The 23207-nt window shown below is 46.1% G+C and overlaps 1 protein-coding gene across 7 annotated transcripts in view; it reads right to left on the bottom strand.

Moving 5' to 3' along the window:
- The window catches only part of LOC137345065 (5'-AMP-activated protein kinase subunit gamma-2-like), a 514189-nt gene that overhangs the window by 316645 nt on the left and 174337 nt on the right, over nucleotides 1-23207 (bottom strand). For all 7 annotated transcript variants that reach the window (XM_068008521.1, XM_068008514.1, XM_068008499.1 and 4 more), the window contains one exon: nucleotides 3138-3411. In XM_068008521.1, the coding sequence (XP_067864622.1) occupies nucleotides 3138-3411 (274 nt within the window). The remainder of the gene's footprint in view (nucleotides 1-3137; nucleotides 3412-23207) is intronic.

Here is a 23207-nt window from a genome sequence, read left to right as displayed (position 1 = left end):
GTCGGTAACCAGGGGACACAGATTTAAGATAATTAGCAAAAGAACCAGATGGGGAGATGGCACGGCGATAACGGAGACCTGGCTCAAAAAAGGGCAGGACTGGGGAGTAAATATTCCTGGATACAAGGTAATTCCTGGCCAACTGTTGCCAATTCCTGGCAACATAGGGAAGGAAAGAAAAGGAGAGAGGGGGGTTGGCAGTATTGATTAAGGAGAATATTGCAGTACTGGAGAGAGAGGATGTCCTGGAGGGGTCAAGGACAGAATCTATTTAGTTAGAGTTAAGAAATAAAAGAGGCAACATTACACTAATGGGTGTATTCTATAGGCCACCAACGAGTGGGAAGGATATGGAGGAACAAATTTGCAGGGAAATTACAGACTGGTGCAAAAGCTATAGAGTGATAACTGGGGACTTCAACTATCCTAATATAGACTGGGATAAGAATAATAATATAAGGGGCAAAGAGGGAAAGGAATTTTTGAAGTGTGTTCAGGATAGCTTTCTTAATCAGTATGTTTCCAGCCCAACGAGGAAGGAGGCATTGCTGGACTTGGTTCTAGGGAATGAGACGGGCCAAGTGGAGCAAGTGTCAGTGGGGAACATTTAGGGAGCAGCGATCATAGTATCATAAGGTTTAGAATAGCTATGGAAAAGGACATTGTCCACTCTAAAGTAAAAATACTCAATTAGAGGAGAGCCAATTTCAATGGGATACGAACAGATTTGGCCCGGGTAAACTGGAAAAGATTGGCAGGCAAAACTGTAATTGAACAGTGGGCGGCCTTTAAAGAGGAGATGGTTCGGGTACAGTCTAGGCACATTCCACGAGGCAGAAAGCTAGGGCAACTAAAGCCAGAGCTTCCTGGATAACAAAAGAGGTAGTGAGTAAGATGAAACGGAAAAAAGGGTGTATGACAGATATCAGGTTGATAACACAAGTGAGAACCAGGCAGATTATAGAAAGTTCAGGGAGGAAGTGAAAAAGGAAATAAGAGGGGCAAAGAGAGAGTATGAGAATAGACTGGCAGCCAACATAAAAGGGAATCCAAAAGTCTTCTACAGGCATGCAAACAGTAAACGGGTAGTAGGAGGAGGGGTGGGACCGATTAGGGACCATAAATGAGATCTACTCATGTAAGTAGAGGGATGGCTGAGGTACTAAATGAGTACTTTGCATCTGTCTTTACCAAGGAAAAAGATGCTGCCAGAGTCTCAGTAAAGGAAGATATAGTTGAGATACTCGATGGGCTAAAAATTGATAAAGAAGAGGTACTAGAAAGGCTAGCTGTACTTAAAGTAGATAAGTCACCCGATCCGGATGGGATGCATCCTAGGTTGCTGAGGGAAGTAAGGGTGGAAATTGCAGATGTACTGGCCATAATCTTCCAAACATCCATAGATACGGGGGTGGTGCCAGAGGACTGGAGAATTGCAAATGTTACACCCTTGTTCAAAAAAGGGTGTAAGGATAAACCCAGCAACTATAGGCCAGTCAGTTTAACCTCAGTGGTGGGGAAACTTTTAGAAACAATAACCCGGGACAGAATTAACAGTCACTTGGACGAGTGTGGATTGATTAGGGAAAGCCAGCATGGATTTGTTAAAGGCAAATCGTGTTTAACTAACCTGAGAGAGTTTTTTGATGAGGTAACAGAAAGGGTAGATGAGGGCAATGCAGTTGATGAGGTGTATATTGACTTTCAAAAAGCGTTTGATAAAGTGCTGCACGGTAGACTTATCATCAAGATTGCGGCCCATGGAATAAAGGGGGCAGTAGCAACATGGATACTGGGACCACTGCTTTTCTTGATATATATTAATGAATTGGACTTGGGTGTACAGGGCACAATTTCAAAATTTGCAGACGACACAAAATTTGGAAGGGTAGTAAACAATGAGGATGATAGTGACAGACTTCAAGAGGATATAGACAGGCTGGTGGCATGGGCGGACAGGTGGCAGATGAAATTTAACACATTTTTATGCGAAGTGATACGTTTTGGTAGGAAGAACGAGAAGAGGCAATGTAAACTAGAGGGCACAACTCTTAAAGGGGTACAGGTACAGGAACAGAGAGATCCGGGGGTATATGTGCACAAATCATTGAAGGTGGCAGGGCAGGTTAAAAAAGCATACGAGATCCTGGGCTTTATAAATAGAGGCATAGAATGCAAAAGTATGGCAGTCATGATGAACACTGGTTCGGCCACAACTGGAGTATTTTTTCAATTTTTGGGCACCACCCTTTAGGAAGGATGTGAAGGCCTTAGAGAGGGTGCAGAAGAAATTCACTATAATGATTCCAGGGATGAGGGGCTTCAGTTATGTGGTTAGACTGGAGAAGCTGGGGTTGTTCTCCTTGGAACAGAGAAGGTTGAGAGGAGATTTGATAGAGGTATTCAAAATCATGAAGGGTCTAGACAGAGTAGATAGAGAGAAAAATGTTACCATTGGCGGAAGGGTCAAGAACCAGAGGGCATAGATTTACGGTGACTGGGAAAAGAACCAAAGGCGACACGAGGGAAAACGTTTTTACACAGCGAGTGGTTAGAATCTGGAATGCACTGTGGTGGAGGTAGATTCAATCAAGACCTTCAAAAAGGGAACTGGATAAGTACTTGAAAGTAAAAACTTTTCAGGGCTACGGGGATAGGGCAAGGGAGTGGGACTAGCTGGATTGCTCTTGCATAGAGGTGGCGCGGATTCGATGGGCCGAATGGCCTCCTTCCATGCTGTAACCTTTCTATGATTCTATATGAGGAGAATTTTATTTGCACAGCTGGTTGTTATGATCTAACACCTGAAAGGGCGGTGGAAGCAGATTCAATTGTAACTTTCCAAAGGGATTGGATGCGTATTGGAAAAGGAAAACAATTGTAGGGCTATGGGGAAGGAACTAATGGGACAGCCCGTTCAAAGAGCCGGCACAGGGACGACGTGCCGAATGGCCTCCGTCTGTGCTGTGTGATTCTATGGAACGTGGAATATTGTTAGTGATGGAAGTGACCCCCCAAAAAAACTGCTATTGGACCACGTCCATGCTACTCGAGCAAAGTAAGGCTGCAGATCAGGCCTGCGGGGTGAAAGGGAGATTCTGACACACGTCCTCCTCCGGTGCTGGCCATTCTCTTACCTTTTCTGGATCTGGAGAAAAACTTCATTGAGACGGGCGAGGTAGAGGTGGAACTGCCAGAAGAGTCCTTTGAGGTTGAGCGAAATATACCACTGAAGCTCATTCGTCGGGGAGACCTTGGGGAAGAGTCTTGGGGAAAAGGGAAGACCGATTTTGGAGAGCCAGGGCTTTGCTTCACCCTCACTGGAGCGGAGACAGGACTGGATGGTCGATTGTAGAAATTCCGGGAAAAGAAACCTTTGGAAGGGCTGCCGGAATGGGAGCTGTCTTCTCCCTGTAAGGGGGGGGGGGGGGAAGCACAAATCAGGCTGAAATGGTAGCATTAAAACCCACCCAATAGGAAACATTCTGTAACATTCCTACTTTATCCACAAACTTTTCGAAGGACGCTGAATTCACAAAAGGCAACAAGCTGCAACAACAAAAACCTCTGCACGTCCCATAAACAGATTAGAACAGATCAGGTCTTCAGTGTTTTGCATAAATCTCAAGAAGAAACTGCACAACGAAAAGTAAAAATCATCCAAACAGATAAGGTGATGGCAACAATTCGATGTGGCAGAATAAAATGTGGAATTTTAGCAATTTCTGAGTGGACTGACACTCTTATGAAAAGTCAAGGGCTTTTTGAGGCACCAGAGAATGAGTGAAATCAGGTTACATAAAATGTAACAGTCACTTAAGCACTTGTTTAGATGCAAACCTTCACTCTGCAATGGATCCACATTTATATTATTTAGGCAATAAGGTGTTTTAATATTGATGCAGAAGTCCACATTTCCCTAGTTACTAAAAAAAAAGTCTAAAGATTTCTCTGTGGTGAAATCTCAGGTTGTGGTCCTCTCAAGCAAGAAATTTTAATGGGTTAAATCATAGAATGATACAGCACAGAAGGCGACCATTCGGCCCATCGTGCCTGTGCCGGCTCTTTGAAAGAGCTATCCAATTAGTCCCACTCCCCTGTTCTTGCACCATAGCCCTGCAAATCTTTCCCCTTCAAGTATTTATCCAATTCCCTTTTGAAAGTTACTATTGAATCTGCTTCCACCACCCTTTCAGGCAGTGCATTCCAGATCATTACAATTCGCTGCATTAAAAAATTTTTCCCTCATGTCGCCACTGGCTGTTTTGCCGATTACTTTAAATCCGTGTCCTCTGGTATCGATCCGTCTGCTACTGGAAACAGTTCTTCCTTATTTATTCAATCAAAACCCTTCATAATTTTGAACACCTCTATCAAATCTCCCCTTAATTTTCTCTGCTCTAAGAGAACAACCCCAGTTTCTCTCGTCTCTCCGCATAACTGAAGTCCCTCATCCCTGGCACCATTCAAGTAAATCTCCTCTGCACCCTCTCTAAGTGCCTTGACAACATTCCTAAAGTGTGGCGTCCAGAATTGGCCACAATACTCCAGCTGAGGCATAACCAGAGTTTTATAAAGGTTTAGCATAACCTCCTTGCTTTCGTACTCTATGCCTCTATTTATAAAGCGAAGGATCCCGTATGCCTTTTAAACAGCCTTCTCCATTTGTCCTGCCTCCTTCAAATATTTGTGCACATACACCTGTTCCTGACCCCCTTTAAAATTATACCATTTTGTTTATAGTGCCAAATAGAGTATTGTGATACAGCCAAAGGCAGATCCCAAATCTGAACCGCAGTCTATGCTACGTTCCGAAGTAGGATGGCAGTAGTAGTGGTGCTACAATTTGCCCCAGGTGTCAGTGGCACTGGGGGAGGGAGGAGACAAATCAGCTGGAATGCCTGTGCCTCATCACTACCTCGCTGGAGGGCTGCGTTCACTCACAGATCCGTGTCCCAGCATAAGTCACCACCATCAGGAGAGGAGGGGGAAACAAATTAAGCCAGGTTCGTATCTCACTGCAAATAAATTTCAGATAACGCAGGTGCAGACCAACTGCAAAGACTCAGCTTGAAGCAAAATATACAGAAACATCAAGTGGAAAGACTCAACTGGAAGTAAATCTTGGAAGAAAAATATTTTGTCAAAAATATAGTGATGATTCACCTGCATCACCATTTCACACAAAAGGCAATGGACCACTATTTTTGTCTGACTCATTCTAGGTGTCAGCCATGGCTCAGTGAGTAGCACTCTTGCTTCTGAGTCACAAAGTTATGGGTTTAAGTCCCACTGCAGAGCTGGAACGTATAATCTGGACGAACACTTCAGTGCAGGACCGAGGCCCCGTCTGCCCTCTCAGGTGGATGTAAATGATCCTATGGCACTATTTGAAGTAGAGCAAGGGAGTTCCACCCACGCCCCATGCCCCCTGCCCCCCACCCCGGTGTCCTGGCCAATATTTATCCCTCAACCAACATCACCAAAACAGATTATTTGGTCAATATCTCATTGCTGTGGGACCCTGCTGCGCGCAAATTATTTGCACGTTTCCTACATTACAACAGTGGCTACACTTCAAAAGTACTTCATTTAGCTGTAAAGTGCTTTGGGACGTCCTGATCTCATGAAATGCAAGTTCTTTCTTTCTATTAGACTACAGCAGCTGACCTATCCAAACAACTTATGCACTTTAGAAGGCAATTAAGAGTCAACCACATCGGTGTGGGACTGGAGTCACATATAGGCCAGACCGAGTAAGGACGTCAGGTTTCCTTTCCTAGAGGATATTAGTGGGTTTTTAGAACAATCCAACAGCTTCATCCACACTTGTTTTTTTTTTACTGATTCCAGCTTTTTATTTTCAGGCATGACAATAGGTTCCACATGTAGATTGAAGATACCCAGCTCTACCTTACCACCACCTCTCTCGACCCTTCCACTGCCTCTATGCTATCAGACTGCTTGCCCACCATACAGTCCTGGAGGAGCTGGAATTACTTCCAATTAAACATTGGGAAGACCAAATCCATTGTCTTCAGTCCCCGCCACAAACCTCGTTCCCTAGCCACCGACTCCATCCATCTCCCTGGCCGCAATCTGAGGCTGAACCAGAATGTTCGCAACCTCAGCGTTCTATTTGACCCCAAGCTGAGCTTCCAACCCCATATCCTCTCCATCACAAAGACTGCCTACTTCCACCTCCGTAACATCACCCGTCTCCACCCCTGCTGCTGAAACCCTCATCCATGCCTTTGTTACCTCCAATAAAAGGAGTGGGGAGAGTGGACCCGAGGGTCAATAAAAGGAGTGGGGAGAGTGGACCCGAGGGTCAATAAAAGGAGTGGGGAGAGCGGACCCGAGGGTCAGTAAAAGGAGTGGGGAGAGCGGACCCGAGGGTCAATAAAAGGAGTGGGGAGAGCGGACCCGAGGGTCAATAAAAGGAGTGGGGAGAGCGGACCCCAGGGTCAATAAAAGGAGTGGGGAGAGCGGACCCGAGGGTCAATAAAAGGAGTGGGGAGAGCGGACCCGAGGGTCAGTAAAAGGAGTGGGGAGAGCGGACCCGAGGGTCAATAAAAGGAGTGGGGAGAGCGGACCCGAGGGTCAATAAAAGGAGTGGGGAGAGCGGACCCGAGGGTCAATAAAAGGAGTGGGGAGAGCGGACCCGAGGGTCAATAAAAGGAGTGGGGAGAGCGGACCCGAGGGTCAATAAAAGGAGTGGGGAGAGCGGACCCGAGGGTCAATAAAAGGAGTGGGGAGAGTGGACCCCAGGGTCAATAAAAGGAGTGGGGAGAGTGGACCTGAGGGTCAATAAAAGGAGTGGGGAGAGCGGACCCCAGGGTCAATAAAAGGAGTGGGGAGAGTGGACCCCAGGGTCAATAAAAGGAGTGGGGAGAGCGGACCCCAGGGTCAATAAAAGGAGTGGGGAGAGCGGACCCCAGGGTCAATAAAAGGAGTGGGGAGAGCGGACCTGAGGGTCAATAAAAGGAGTGGGGAGAGCGGACCCCAGGGTCAATAAAAGGAGTGGGGAGAGTGGACCCCAGGGTCAATAAAAGGAGTGGGGAGAGCGGACCCCAGGGTCAATAAAAGGAGTGGGGAGAGTGGACCCGAGGGTCAATAAAAGGAGTGGGGAGAGTGGACCCGAGGGTCAATAAAAGGAGTGGGGAGAGCGGACCTGAAGGTCAATAAAAGGAGTGGGGAGAGCGGACCCGAGGGTCAGTAAAAGGAGTGGGGAGAGCGGACCTGAAGGTCAATAAAAGGAGTGGGGAGAGCGGACCCGAGGGTCAATAAAAGGAGTGGGGAGAGTGGACCCGAGGGTCAATAAAAGGAGTGGGGAGAGCGGACCCCAGGGTCAATAAAAGGAGTGGGGAGAGCGGACCCCAGGGTCAATAAAAGGAGTGGGGAGAGCGGACCTGAAGGTCAATAAAAGGAGTGGGGAGAGCGGACCCGAGGGTCAATAAAAGGAGTGGGGAGAGCGGACCCCAGGGTCAATAAAAGGAGTGGGGAGAGCGGACCCCAGGGTCAATAAAAGGAGTGGGGAGAGCGGACCTGAAGGTCAATAAAAGGAGTGGGGAGAGTGGACCCGAGGGTCAATAAAAGGAGTGGGGAGAGCGGACCCCAGGGTCAATAAAAGGAGTGGGGAGAGCGGACCCCAGGGTCAATAAAAGGAGTGGGGAGAGCGGACCTGAAGGTCAATAAAAGGAGTGGGGAGAGTGGACCCGAGGGTCAATAAAAGGAGTGGGGAGAGTGGACCCGAGGGTCAATAAAAGGAGTGGGGAGAGTGGACCCCAGGGTCAATAAAAGGAGTGAGGAGAGCGGACCCCAGGGTCAATAAAAGGAGTGAGGAGAGCGGACCCCAGGGTCAATAAAAGGAGTGGGGAGAGCGGACCCGAGGGTCAATAAAAGGAGTGGGGAGAGCGGACCCGAGGGTCAATAAAAGGAGTGGGGAGAGCGGACCCGAGGGTCAATAAAAGGAGTGGGGAGAGTGGACCCCAGGGTCAATAAAAGGAGTGGGGAGAGCGGACCCGAGGGTCAATAAAAGGAGTGGGGAGAGCGGACCCGAGGGTCAATAAAAGGAGTGGGGAGAGCGGACCCGAGGGTCAATAAAAGGAGTGGGGAGAGCGGACCCCAGGGTCAATAAAAGGAGTGGGGAGAGCGGACCCGAGGGTCAATAAAAGGAGTGGGGAGAGCGGACCCGAGGGTCAATAAAAGGAGTGGGGAGAGCGGACCCGAGGGGTGAAATTTAAAAAAATCAAGAAAACACAAAAAGTGAGGTCACCGAGGAGCACTGAAGGTAAGTCGGTGTAAGTATTCAATTTATTGGTAAGTGTTTTTAGTAGTGGTGGTTAGTGTTTTTACTGGTTAGTCTGTTGATGTTAGTTTAAAAGTCTTAAAACTAAACAGTTAAAAAAAACGGAAAACTAGTTTAAAGTAGATAAATTCATTAGTTTTTAAAAAAAATTAAAATTAAACCTAGTCAATGAATTGCATAAAAACTTTTGATGAATTAAATATATAAAACAAGGTTAGATAGGGGTGACCAGGGCAGGTGGGAGTCTGTGGAGAGCAGCGTAATCCCAGGCAACCGCATCTGCAGTAAGTGTCTGCAACTTGAGGAAGGTCAGCTCAGAGTTGTTGAGCTGGAGTCCAAGCTGCAGGTATTGCGATGCATCAGGGAAGGGGAGAGTTATCTGGACACTTTGACCCGGGAGGCAGTCACAGCCCTTAGGTTAGGTCGTGGTTTAGATTTGTCAGTGGTCAGGGACCGGAGGATGTGACTGCGGGCCAGGCAGGTATGTGGGCCCAGGATACAGTGATGGAGGAGCCTCCGCCTTTGCCCTTGTCCAACAGATATCAGGTGCTTGCTACCTGTGTGGATGCGAACAAAGACTGACAGGAGGATGGGCAATTTGACCATGGCACAGGAGGCCATTCAAGTGGGGGGAGCGAAAAGGGGTTGTAGTAGTGGTAGGGGATATTATAGTTAGGGGGATACTTACTGTTCCTGCAGCTGTGACCGAGAGTCCCGAAAGCTGTGTTGCCTGCCCGGTGCCAGGGTTAAGGACATCTCCTCATGGCGGGAGAAGAACTTGGAGCACGAGGGGGAGGATCCAGTTGTTGTGGTCCACGTAGGAACCAAATACATAGATAGAACTATGAATGAGGTCCTGCTGAGGGAGTTAGAGGAGCTAGGGTCCAAATTAATAAGCAGAACTTCGAAAGGTAACGATCTCTGGATTACTACCTGAGCCATGCGCAAATTGGCATAGGGACAAACAGGTTAGGTGGTTAAATGTGTGGCTCAAAGAGTGGTGTGGGAGACAGAGGTTTTGATTCATGGGGCACTGACACCAGTACTGGGGAAAGAGGGAGCTGTTCCATTGGGAGAGGCTCCACTTAAACCAGGCTGGGACCAGTTTCCTGGCGAATCAAATAAGTAGTGTTGGAGATAGGGCTTTAAACTAATGGGGAGTGGGGGGGAGGTGTGGTAAGGGTTCAGGTAAGGATAAATTTATAAATTTGAAGAGAGAAGTCAAGGCCATAGAGCAGTGTTAACGATTTGGGTAAAGATAAATGGTCTGTGTCAGGAAAGAACAAAGAGTTCAACGGTAATAATGCATCAGTTAACAAGATCAAATCAGGGAAAAATAGTAAAAAGTTAAAATTAAAGGCACTATATCTGAATGCACAAAGCATTCGTAACAAGATAGATGAATTGATGGCACAAATAGAGATAAATGGGTTTGATCGAGAATCATAGAAGTTTACAACATGGAAACAGGCCCTTCGGCCCAACATGTCCATGTCGCCCAGTTTATACCACTAAGCTAGTCCCAATTTCCTGCACTTGGCCCATATCCCTCTATACCCATCTTACCCATGTAACTGTCCAAATGCTTTTTAAAAGACAAAATTGTACCCGCCTCTACTACTGCCTCTGGCAGCTCGTTCCAGACACTCACCACCCTTTGAGTGAAAAAATTGCCCCTCTGGACCCTTTTGTATCTCTCCCCTCTCACCTTAAATCTATGCCCCCTCGTTATAGACTCCCCTACCTTTGGGAAAAGATTTTGACTATCTACCTTATCTATGCCCCTCATTATTTTATAGACTTCTATAAGATCACCCCTAAACCTCCTACTCTCCACGGAAAAAAGTCTCAGTCTATCCAACCTCTCCCGATAAGTCAAACCATCAAGTCCCGGTAGCATCCTAGTAAATCTTTTCTGCACTCCTTCTAGTTTAATAGTATCCTTTCTATAATAGGGTGACCAGAACTGTACACAGTATTCCAAGTGTGGCCTTACTAATGTCTTGTACAACTTCAACAAGACATCCCAACTCTTGTATTCAATGTTCTGACCAATGAAACCAAGCATGCCGAATGCCTTCTTCACCACCCTATCCACCTGTGACTCCACTTTCAAGGAGCTATTAACCTGTACTCCTAGATCTCTTTGTTCTATAACTCTCCACAACGCCCTACCATTAACGGAGTAGGTTCTGGCTCGATTCGATCTACCAAAATGCATCACCTCACATTTATCTAAATTAAACTCCATCTGCCATTCATCGGCCCACTGGCCCAATTTATCAAGATCCCGTTGCAATAGTAGCTATTGCTGAGATGAGGTTGTAAGGTGATACGGTGGGAACTAAATATTCCAGTGTACGTGACTTTTCGAAAAGACAGACAAAATGGAAAAGGAGGGAGGGTAGCCCTGATAATAAAGGATGACATAAGGACAGTAGTGAGAAAGGATCCTGACTCGAAAGATCAGGAAGTAGAATTCGTAGGGGTGGAGATAAGAAATAACAAGGGGCAGAAAACACTGGTGGGAGTAGTTTATAGGCCCCCAAACAGCAGTTATGTACTGTTAGACAAAATTTTAATCAAGAAATAAGAGGGGCTTGTAACAAAGGTAATGCAATAATCATGGGGGACTTAAATCTTCATATAGACTGGACAAATCAGATTGGCAAAAGTAGTCTGGAGGACGAGTTCATGGAATGCATTCGAGGCAGTTTCCTAAATCAATATGTTGTGGAACCAACCAGGGAATAGATTATCTTAGATCTTGTCTTGTGTAATGAGACAGGGTTAATTAGTATTCTCATAATAAGGGATCCTCTGGGGAAGAGTGATCATAATATGATACTTTAGTCTGAAACTAGAGTCTTAATCTTCAAGGCAATTACATAGGTATGAGGGGCAAGTTGGCTAAGGTTGATTGGGAAATTAGATTAAAAGATATGAAGGTAGATAAGCAATGGTGAACATTTAAACAAATATTTCATAATTCTCAACAAATATACATTCCATTGAGGAATAAAAACTCCACGGGAAAAGTGATCCATCTGTGGCTGAAGGAGTTAAGGGTAGTATTAGGTTAAAAGAAGAGGCTTATAATATTTCCAAGAAGAGTAGTAAGCTTGAGGATTGGGAGAGTTTTAGAAACCAGCAAAGGATGACCAAAAAATTGATGAAGAGAGAGAAAATTGAATATGAGAGAAAACTAGCAAGAAATATATAAACAGATTGTAAGAGCTTCTACAAGTATGTAAAAAGGAAGAGGAGCGAATGAAAATGTGGGCCCATTAGAGGCTGAGACAGGAGAAATTATAATGGGGAATAAGGAAATGGCAGAGTCATTAAACAAATATTTTGCATCTGTCTTCACAGTAGAGGACACAAAAACATACCAGAAATAGTGGGAAACCAAGGGTCTAACAAGAGTGAGGAACTTAAAGTAATTGATTTTAGTAAAGAAAAAGTACTGGAGAAATTAATAGGTCTAAAAGCCGACAAATGCCCTGGACCTGATGGCCTATATCCAAGTGTTCTAAAAGAGGTGACTGCAGAGATAGTGGATGCATTGGTTGTGATCTTTCAAAATTCTCTAGATTCTAGAACGGTCCCAGTGGACTGGAAGGTCGCAAATGTAACACCGCTCTTCAAGAAAGGAGGGAGAGAGAAAACAGGGAAATACAGACCAGTTAGCCTGACATCAGTAATTGGGAAAATGCTGGAATCCATTATTAAGGACGTAGTAATGGGGCACTTAGAAAATCATAATATGATTAGGCAGAGTCAACATGGTTTTATGAAAGGGAAATCGTGTTTGACAAATCTACTGGAGTTTTTTGGAGGATGTAAATAGCAGGGTAGATAAAGGGGAACCAGTGGATGTAGTATATTTGGATTTTCAAAAGGCATTCGATAAGGTGCTACATGAAAGGTTGTTACGCAAGATAAGGGCTCATGGGATTGTGGGTATGTTAACATGTATAGAGGATTGGTTAACGGACAGAAAACAGAGAGTAGGAATAAACGGGTTATTTTGAGGGTTGGCAGGCTTAGAGGGGTATCGCAAGGATCAGTGCTTGGGCCTCAGCTATTTACAATCTATATTCATGGCTAAGATGAAGGAACCGAGTGTAATATATTCAAGTTTGCTGACAATACAAAGCTAGGTAGGAAAGTAAGCTGTGAAGACACAAAGAGTCTGCAAAGGGATGACAAGTTAAGTAAGTAGGCAAGAAGGTGGAAGATGGAGTATAATATGGGGAAATGTGAGGTTATTCACTTTGGTAGAAAGAATAGAAAAACAGAATATTTTTAAAATGGTGAGAAACTATTAAATATTGGTGTTCAAGAGAGATTTGGGTGTCTTTGTACACAAAACACAGAAAGTTAAGATGCAGGAACATCAAGCAATTAGGAAGGCAAATGGTATGTTGGCCTTTAATGCAAGGGGATTGGAGTACAAGAGTAAGGAAGCCCTGCGGCAATTGCACAGGGTTTTGGTGAGACCTCACCTGGAGTACTGCGTACAGTTTTGGTCTCCTTACTTAAGGACGGATATACTTGCCTTAGAGGCGGTGCAGTGAAGGTTCACTAGATTGATTCTTGGGATGAGAGGGTTTTCCTATGAGGAGAGATTGAGTAGAATGGGCCTATGCTCTCTGGAGTTTAGAAGAATGAGGTGATATCATAGAGTCATAGAGTTATACAGCACGGATAGAGGCCCTTCAGCCCATCGTGTCCGCGCCGGCCATCAGCCCTGTCTACTCTCATCCCATAGTCCAGCATTTGGTCCGTAGCCTTGTATGCTATGGCATTTCAAGTGCTCATCCAAATGCTTCTTGAATGTTGTGAGGGTTCCTGCCTCCACAACCCTTTCAGACAGTGAGTTCCAGACTCCAACCACCCTCTGGGTGAAAAAGTTCTTTCTCAAATCCCCTCTAAACCTCCCGCCTTTTATCTTGAATCTATGTCCCCTTGTTATAGAACCCTCAACGAAGGGAAAAAGCTCCTTAGTATCCATCCTATCTGTGCCCCTCATAATTTTGTACACCTCAATCATGTCCCCCCTCAGCCTCCTCTGCTCCAAGGAAAACAAACCCAATCTTCCCAGTCTCTCTTCATAGCTGAAGCGCTCCAGCCCTGGTAACATCCTGGTGAATCTCCTCTGCACCCTCTCCAAAGCGATCACATCCTTCCTGTAGTGTGGCGACCAGAACTGCACACAGTACTCCAGCTGTGGCCTAACCAGTGTTTTATACAGCTCCATCATAACCTCCTTGCTCTTATATTCTATGCCTCGGCTAATAAAGGCAAGTATCCCATATGCCTTCTTTACCACCTTATCTACCTGTTCCGCCGCCTTCAGGGATCTGTGAACTTGCACACCAAGATCCCTCTGACCCTCTGTCTTGCCTAGGGTCCTCCCATTCATTGTGTATTCCCTTGCCTTGTTAGTCCCTCCAAAGTGCATCACCTCGCACTTTTCCGGGTTAAATTCCATTTGCCACTGTTCCGCCCATCTGACCAACCCATCTATATCGTCCTGCAGACTGAGGCTATCCTCCTCGCTATTTACCACCCTACCAATCTTTGTATCATCAGCGAACTTACTGATCATACCTTTTACATTCATATCCAAGTCATTAATGTAGACCACAAACAGCAAGGGACCCAGCACTGATCCCTGTGGTACCCCACTGGCCACAGGCTTCCAGTCACAAAAACAACCTTCGACCATCACCCTCTGCCTTCTGCCACTAAGCCAGTTTTGTATCCAAAGTGCCAAGGCACCCTGGATTCCATGGGCTCGTACCTTCTTGACCAGTCTCCTGTGGGGGACTTTATCGAAGGCCTTACTGAAATCCATGTATACCACATCCACTGCGTTACCCTCATCCACACGCCTAGTCACCCCCTCAAAAAATTCAATCAAATTAGTCAGACATGATCTTCCCTTGACAAAGCCATGTTGACTATCCCTGATTAATCCTTGCTTCTCCAAGTGGAGACTCATTTTGTCCTTCAGAATTTTTTCCAATAATTTTCCTACCACTGATGTTAGGCTCACTGGCCTGTAGTTCCCCGGTTTTTCCCTACTCCCCTTCTTGAATAATGGTATTACATTAGCGGTTCTCCAGTCCTCTGGCACATCCCCTGTGGCCAGAGAGGTTCTGAATATATGTGTCAGAGCCCCCGCAATCGCCTCCTTTGCCTCACACAGTAGCCTGGGATACATTTCGTCCGGGCCTGGGGATTTATCCATTTTTAGGCCTGCTAAAACCGCCAATACCTCCTCCCGCTCGATGTTAATATGTTCGAGTATATCACAGTCCCCCTGCCGTATTTCTATGTCTACATCGTCCTTCTCCATAGTGAAAACAGATGCAAAAAATTCATTTAGAACCCCTCCTACATCTGCCGGCTGCACACACAGATTGCCATTTTTGTCCCTAATGGGCCCTATTTTTTCCCTCGTCATCCTCTTACCCTTAATATACTTATAAAACATCTTAGGATTTTCCTTTATTTTGATCGCCAGTGTTATTTCATGGCCCCTCCTTGATCTCCTAATTTCTTTTTTAAGTATCCCCCTGCACTTTTTGTACTCCTCTAGGGCTTCCTCCGTCTTTAGCCTTTTGTATCTGCCAAAAGCCCTCCTTTTTTTCCTAATCCATTCTCGTATATCCCCTGACATCCAAGGTTCCCTGGAGTTCTTGGAACCACCCTTGACCTTTACAGGAACATGTTGCCATTGTATGGTCTCAATCTCCCTTCTGAAAGACTCCCATTGCTCCGATGCGGATTTTCCTACAAGCAGCTGATCCCAGTCCATTTTGGCCAGATCCTGCCTTATCCTATTAAAATCGGCCTTCCCCCAATTTAGAACCTTTATTTCCGGCCCCTCCCTGTCCTTTTCCATGACCACCTTAAATCTCACCGAATTATGGTCACTGTCACCAAAGTGCTCACCTACTAGCACTTCTTCCATTTGGCCGGCCACATTCCCTAGAATTAGATCCAGTACCGCCCCCTCTCTTGTAGGACTTTCTACATGCTGGCTCAAAAAGCTCTCCTGGATGCACGTTAAGAATTTTGTACCCTCTAAGCCTTTTACACTCTGAGTATCCCAGTTAATATTGGGGAAGTTGAAATCCCCCACTATTATTACCCTATTATTTGCACAATTTTCTGAGATTTGCCTACATATCTGTTCCTCTATCTCCCCCTGACTGTTTGGGGGTCTATAGTACACTCCCATCAAAGTGCTTGCCCCCTTTTTGTTTTTAAGCTCCACCCATATGGCCTCATTAGAGGAACCTGCTAATATATCATCCCTCCTTATGGCAGTAATTGATTCTTTAATTAATATTGCGACCCCCCCTCCTCTTATACCTCCCCCTCTGTCTCGCCTGAAGATTCTGTACCCCGGAATATTGAGCTGCCAGTCTTGCCCCTCCCTCAAACCATGACTCTGTGACAGCAACAATATCATACTCCCATGTGTTTATCAACACCTTCAGTTCATCCACCTTATTCGCAAGACTCCTTGCATTAAAATAGATGCCATCCAGCCTTGCCCTCACATATTTGCCCTGTCTTCCAAGCTGACTTGTTTTTTTCTCTATATTTGGCTGCACATCACCCCCTATTGTAGCTCCACTCTGTATCCCATCCCCATATCATTGAAACACATAAGATTCTGAGAGGGTTTAACAGAGTAGATGCTGAGAGGCTGTTTCCCCTGGCTGGAGAGTCTAGAACTCGGGGGCTTAGCCTCAGAATAAGGGGTCGGCCATTTCGGACTGAGATGAGGAGGAATTTCTTCACTTAGAGGGTTCTGAATCTTTGGAATTCTCTACCCCAGAGGGCTGTGAATGCTCAGTTGTTGAAGCTGAGATCAATAGATTTCTGGACAGTAGAGGAATCAAGGGATATGGGGATCAGGCGGGAAAGTGGAGTTCAGGTCAAAGATCAGCCATTGAATGGCAGACCAGGCTCGAAGGGCCACATAGCCTACTTCTGCTCCTATTTCTCATCTTAACCACGACTATTCCAATGCTCTCCTGGCCAACCTCCCTTGTTCCACCCTCCATAAACTTGAGCTCATCCAAACCACTGTTGTCCGTAACCTAACTCGCACTAAATCCCATTCACCCATCACCCCTGTGCTCACTGACCTACATTCGCTCCTGTTCCAGCAATGCCTCAATTTTAAAATTCTCATCCTCATGTTCAAATCCCTCCATGGCCTCGCCCCTCCCTATGTTCCCTATCTCTGCAACCTCCTCCAGCCGTAAAACCTCTTAGAACTCTGCGTTCCTCAAACTCTGGCCTCTTGTGCATCCCCCACTTCCTTCGCCCCACCATTGACAGCCATGCCTTCAGCTCCCTTAACCTCTCCGCCTCTCTACCTCGCTCTCCTCCTTTAAGACACTCCTTAAAACCTACCTCTTTGATCAAGCTTTTAGTCACTTGTCCTAATATCTCTTTATGTGGCTCAGTGTCAATTTTTGTCCGATAGTCCTCCTGTGAAGCACTTTGGGATGTTTTCCTATGTTAATGGCGCTACATAAATGCAAGTTGTTTTGTTATTGTTACTCATTGTCCACCAGGTCTCTCTGGCCTATTTATCTCTCTCCGATGACTCTGATGGACTGTCCAATTTTAAGAAGAGAAGCTGAGAAATTCTTTTCAAAAAATGACTGGGCTAAAGGAAATGTAAGTATACGTCTCATACATAAAAAGAGTTGCTGATCAAGCATATATACAAAGTAAGCCCACATCATGCTCGTATTTGAATTGAGTGGCCTGACCCATCTCTTGGATATCTAACGACACAACTATTGTATCAAACTAATTTGGGTTATTTTCTGTCAGTATAATTGGCTTTTAATCACGTATGTACCATGGCAGAAAGAAAAGACGCCTGTACCATGGCACCTCATCGACAGCGCACAAGGCAGCAACATGGATTCCCTCCAATACACAGAAAATGGGATAGATTCAGAGCAGATCTAGCAGCTCAAAACTGGGCATCCATGAGGCGCTGTGGGCCATCAGCAACAGCAGAATTGCATTCCAGCACAATTTGTAACCTCATGGCCTGGCATATTCCTCACTCTACCATTACCAACAAGCCAGGGGATCAACCCTGGTTCAATGAGGAGTGTAGAAGAGCATGCCAGGAGCAGCACCAGGCGTACCTAAAAATGAGGTGCCAACCTGGTGAAGCTACAACACAGGGCTACATGCATGCTAAACAGCGGAAGCAACATGCTACAGACAGAGCTAAGTGATTCCACAACCAACAGATCAGATCAAAGCTCTGCAGTCCTGCCACATCCAGTCGTGAATGGTGGTGGACAATTAAACAACTAACGGGAGGAGGAAGCTCTGTAAACATCCCCATCCCCAATGATGAGCCTAGGACACTGCCCTGAGGAACTCCTGCAGCAATGTCCTTGGGCTGAGATGATTGGCCTCCAACAATCACTACCATCTTCCTTTGTGCTACGAATGACTCCAACCACTGGAGAGTTTTCCCCCTGATTCCCATTGACTTCAATTTTACTAGGGCTCCTTGGTGCCACACTCGGTCAAATGCTGCCTTGATGTCAAGGGCAGTCACTCTCACCTCACCTCTGGAATTCAACTCTTTTGTCCATGTTTGGACCAAGGATGAAGCGTTTGCAACCATCTTCAGCCAGAAGTGCCAAATGGATGATCCATATCGGCCTCCTCCCGATATCCACACCATCACAGAAGCCAGTCTTCAGCCAATTCGATTCACTCCACGTGATATCAAGAAACGGCTGAGTGCATTGGATACAGCAAAGGCTATGGGCCCCGACAACATCCCGGCTGTACTGCTGAAGACTTGTGCTCCAGAACTAGCCGTGCCTCCAGACAAACTGTTCCAGTACAGCTACAACACTGGCATCTACCCGACAATGTGGAAAATTGCCCAGGTATGTCCTGTCCACAAAAAGCAGGACAAATCCAATCCAATCCGGCCAATTACCACCCCATCAGTCTACTCTCAATCATCAGCAAAGTGATGGAAGAGTTGAATTCCAGAGGTGAAGTGAGAGTGACTGCCCTTGACATCAAGGCAGATTTGACTGAGTGTGGCACCAAGGAGCCCTAGTAAAATTGAAGTCAATGGGAATCAGGGGGAAAACTCTCCAGTGGTTGGAGTCATACCTAGTACAAAGGAAGATGCTAGGTGATTGTTGGAGGCCAATCATCTCAGCCCCAGGACATTGCTGCAGGAGTTCCTCAGGGCAGTGTCCTAGGCCCAACCATCTTCAGCTGCTTCGTCAATGACCTTCCCTCCAACATAAGGTCAGAAACGGGGATGTTCGCTGATGATTGCACAGTGTTCAGTTCCATTCGCAACCCCTCAGATAATGAAGCAGTCCGGGCCCGCATGCAGCAAGACCTGGACAACATCTAGGCTGATAAGTGGCAAGTAACATTCGGGCCAGAAAAGTGCCAGGCAATGACCATCTCCAACCACCTCCCCTTGACACTCTGTCCTTGGTGGGGGATTCGACGATGGCAATGCATCATCAACATCCTGGGGGTCACCACTGACCAGAAACTTAACTGGACCAGCCACATAAATACTGTGGCTACAGGAGCAGGTCAGAGGCTGGGTATTCTGCAGCGAGTGACTCACCTCCTGACTCCCCAAAGCCTTTCCACCATCTACAAGGCACAAGTCAGGAGTGTGATGGAATACTCTCCACTTGCCTGGATGAGTGTAGCTCCAACAACACTCAAGAAGCTCGACACCATCCAGGACAAAGCAGCCCGCTTGATTGGCACCCCATCCACCACCCTAAACATTCACTCCCTACACCACCGGCGCACTGTGGCTGCAGTGTGTACCATCCACAGGATGCACTGCAGCAACTCGCCAAGGCTTCTTCGACAGCACCTCCCAAATCCGCAACCTCTACCACCTGGAAGGACAAGGGCAGCAGGCACATGGAACAACACCACCTGCACGTTCCCCTCCAAGTCACACACCATCCCGACTTGGAAATATATCGCCGTTCCTTCATCGTCGCTGGGTCAAAATCCTGGAACTCCCTTCCTAACAGCACTGTGGGAGAACCGTCACCACACGGACTGCAGCGGTTCAAGAAGGCGGCTCACCACCACCTTCTCGAGGGCAGTTAGGGATGGGCAATAAATGCTGGCCTTGCCAGCGACGCCCACAGCCCATGAACGAATAAAAAAAAATCAGCAGATAAGCTCCCCCCCCACCCCGCCACCCCCCTACTTCCAAATGCAGTTTGCGGAAACCATTTTGAAGTCATCATAAAGCTGGGAAGCTGCAGATTGTGACTGAAGCAATAATTAAATGTGGAGTCTCTTTTGAAATGAAACGAGATCGATCTCCGATGTGTCACAGTCAGTAAAAGCTCAGAGGCATGTCTACGACATCCAACTAGAATTTATGCTTGTGCACATACTCATAAAAGCACAAGTTTGATAAGAGACGTGCAACAGTTAAAGTGACTGATGGCCACTTTGTGAACACATTCGCTGCTATTTTAAACGAGAGAAGGCTAAATAATACTTTTCTACAGCTCCTACTCAGTCTAGCTTATCTGCAGTCGTCTAACAGTATGTTGTTTTTCCAAAGTTGTTCTTCCAACTGGACCCTGGCTTGAAATAAATAGCAAATAGAAACAGTGCAAACAACGAGACGGCTTTTTAAAAAGAAAAATCCTATTTTGCAGTTATCTTGAAATGCAAATCATCTCTAAAGGCCCACTGCCAAAAATAAATCTGTGATGTGTAGGATAACACGGACGAATATACAGTTACAGCTCTGTACATTGGTAGGTTATTGTACTTCTTTTGAAAGCACCTTGCAAACTCCAGGATTTAGTTCTTGGCATCCATGTCATTTAATGCATGTTCAAAATTATGAAGGGTTATGATCAGGGCAAATAAGGAGAAACTGTTTCCATTGACTGGCAGGTGAATCAATAACCAGAGGACACAGATTTAAGATAATTGGCAAAAGAACCAGGGGAGAGATGAGGAGATTTTTTTTTTTGTACGCAGCGAGTTGTTACGATCTGGAACGCACTGCCCGAAAGAGTGATGGAAGCAGATTCAATAGTAACTTTCGAAAAGGGAACTGGATAAATACTTCAAAAGGAAAAAATGGGGAAAGAGCAGGGGGAATGGGACTAATTAGATAGCTCTTTTCAAAGAGCCAGCGCAGGCACAATGGGCCGAATGGCCTCCTTCTGCGCTATTAGATTCTGTGATGTGTCGGCAAGTTGGAGTGTTATGAAAGACAGACGACGGGCAAAAACCAAAACTTTACTGCATCGCGTTGATGCCCAGCCTCTGTTGTGGCAAATGCGGTTTGTATTACTCGCAACCGCTCAGAGTCTGGACTTGTGTGCTGAATGAGCTTTCTCTCCCATCCCTGTCCCCCGCCCCACACCCACCCACCCTGCCATCGCTCCCCCTTTTTGTTCGTTACCAGAAGGTAAAACTTATATGTACTATCTGAAAAATATATAACTTCTGCATTGACATCCAGTGCAAAAATCAGATTGACACAAAAAGAAACCAAAGAACCAAAGAAGGTTTATTTCTGAGCATTTTTATCCAAAGCAGCTGAAATAAGAAGATTCAGTAGGTGAGGCCGAGGGAGAGGGGGAACCCACTGCGAGTCCAGTAATGGTTCCCCGCAACTGATCTTCCTGAACTCTAATCCAATTCACTCGACCAAATGGGGCGTTCTACTTTTTTTTAAAAGGAGCTACACATCCCACAGACAATCTCCTATTACACCTATCTTTGGTAGCATCCCTCCTATTGGATGTGCTTTAGGACATAAAACAAATAGGTTCATCTGTCTAGAATCCCAACGACAGGAAGAGATTTAAAGCTGTACCTTAGGGCTGGTACTGGAAGATACTTTTGGTTTGATGCTGTACTGGGGCGATATTAGTCACAACACACTGATGCATTTATAGGAGCAGGAGTAGGCCATTCAGTTAGATCATGGCTGATCTGTACCTCAACCCCATTTACCAGTCTGAGCTCCACATCCCTTGCCTAACAAAAATCTATCGATCTCGGTCTTGAAAGCTCCAACTGTCTTGAGTATTCACTCCATTTTTTGGGCAGGGGGGAGAAAGAGTCCCAGATTTCTACTGAAGCTTTGTGTAAAAAAAAGTGCTTCCTGATTTCCCTCCTAAATGTCCTAGCTCTAATTTTAAGATTATGTCCCCTCGTTCCTGGTTCCCCCAACCAGAGGAAATAGTTTCTCTGTATCTACCCTATCGAATCCCTTTACCGTTTTAAGCACCTCAATCAGATCACCCCCTCAGTCTCTTATAATCGAGGGAATACTGGGTAAGTTTATGCAACAAACATTTCTTTGTCCACTAATTTTATGAAGGCGTTCAACTCTTTTTTAAAAAAAAACGGGACAGCTGCGGTCATTCTCGTGAGCCCAGCAATCTGACTCGCAGTTTAAATACATTGGCACTTACGCTGGCCCTTCCCCACACAACGGCATGTTCCTCTGATGAAGAGAGAGAGGGGGTATTCACTCTCCCACTTGAACAGCAGCAAACTCACGGGCCCCGATATCAGCGGGGAGGCGGGATAGCAGCAGGGGGGGGGCGATTGGGCGCATGGCAAACCCACATGAACCAAACTTACCGTTTCTGACGCGATCACATGTTGATTGATGGTGGTTAACGTCCTCTCTGGGTTTTGCGCCCGGCAGCTAGCCTGATTGACAGGTTGGCTGCCATCAGGAGCTGCAAAGCGAGAGGGGCGGGAAAAAGAGAGAGCCAGACGTCATCCGGCACTGGAATGGAAGACCCCGGGGCGGGGGGGAGAGGGGAAGATCGGGTGGGTGAGATCAGAGGGAAATCGAGGGGGGAGATTGGGGTGAGATCGGGGGGGGGGGGGGGGGCTATCGGGGGAAGATCAGGAGGGTGAGATTGGGAGGGTGAAGAGGGGGACATCGGAGCAGGTTTCAAAGGTAGGTGCATTTAGTGTTTTCACCTCATAGCATGTTTTTTAACTTATTTTGTTTATTGTTTCCTGATCCGGTTTCACCAGGCGTGAATCAGAAGCGGTGGCAAGCCGCCCAGGTAAGTTAAAAATCTTTCTAATCCCTTCATCTGTCACAGGTAAAGTGCCTTAAGTACCTCAGGTACATTTGGCTCTTTAACTGTCATTCCGCCGGCTTTAATTGTGATTTTCTGAGCCCCCCCACCCCCAATGCACCCGCATTTGCCTCCTAAAATCACCCCCATGATATGAAAAGCCATTGCAAGTCCGTTCCTCACTCACTGCCCAGTACCCGTGTGATCGTGTGTCGCCAGTACTCATGATGTCCACTGAATTATTCAGAAAGGTGAAATTGCTACTTTTTTTAAAGAAAACTGAACGTCTTGCTTTTCCCAAAGGAAGGACTGTTCCTTTAATATAAGCAGCTGTAAATATGGAGTTATAACTTTTGTTTTTTTAAAAACAATTTACACTTAGATAGCACCTTTACCATTCCAAATAGACGGATCAAACACTGAGCCACAATAGGGAAAGGATTAGGTGAGGTGACTAAAGGCATGGTTAAAGAGATTGATTGATTTTGAGAAGACTTTTGAAGGTGGGAGAAGATGCAACAATGCACAGGAGGTCAGGAAGAGAATTCCAGAGAGCAGGACCATGACGGTGGAATGGTGGGGGAGGGGGAAGAGAAAACAGACAGCAGTTCAGGTTGTGGGATTCAGAGGATGGAGAGATGGAGATAAGCTGGGGATCTAGAATCTCAAAATGAAATGCCTCGGAGGGGATCTTATCGAGACATGTAAAACACTGAACATGGTCCTGCTTGTTGGAA

Source organism: Heptranchias perlo, chromosome 2, assembly GCF_035084215.1.
Source record: "Heptranchias perlo isolate sHepPer1 chromosome 2, sHepPer1.hap1, whole genome shotgun sequence".
Classification (NCBI taxonomy): Eukaryota; Metazoa; Chordata; class Chondrichthyes; order Hexanchiformes; family Hexanchidae; genus Heptranchias; species Heptranchias perlo.
The sequence above is the reverse complement of the archived record's forward strand: the minus strand, read 5'-3'. Positions and strand labels throughout refer to the sequence as shown.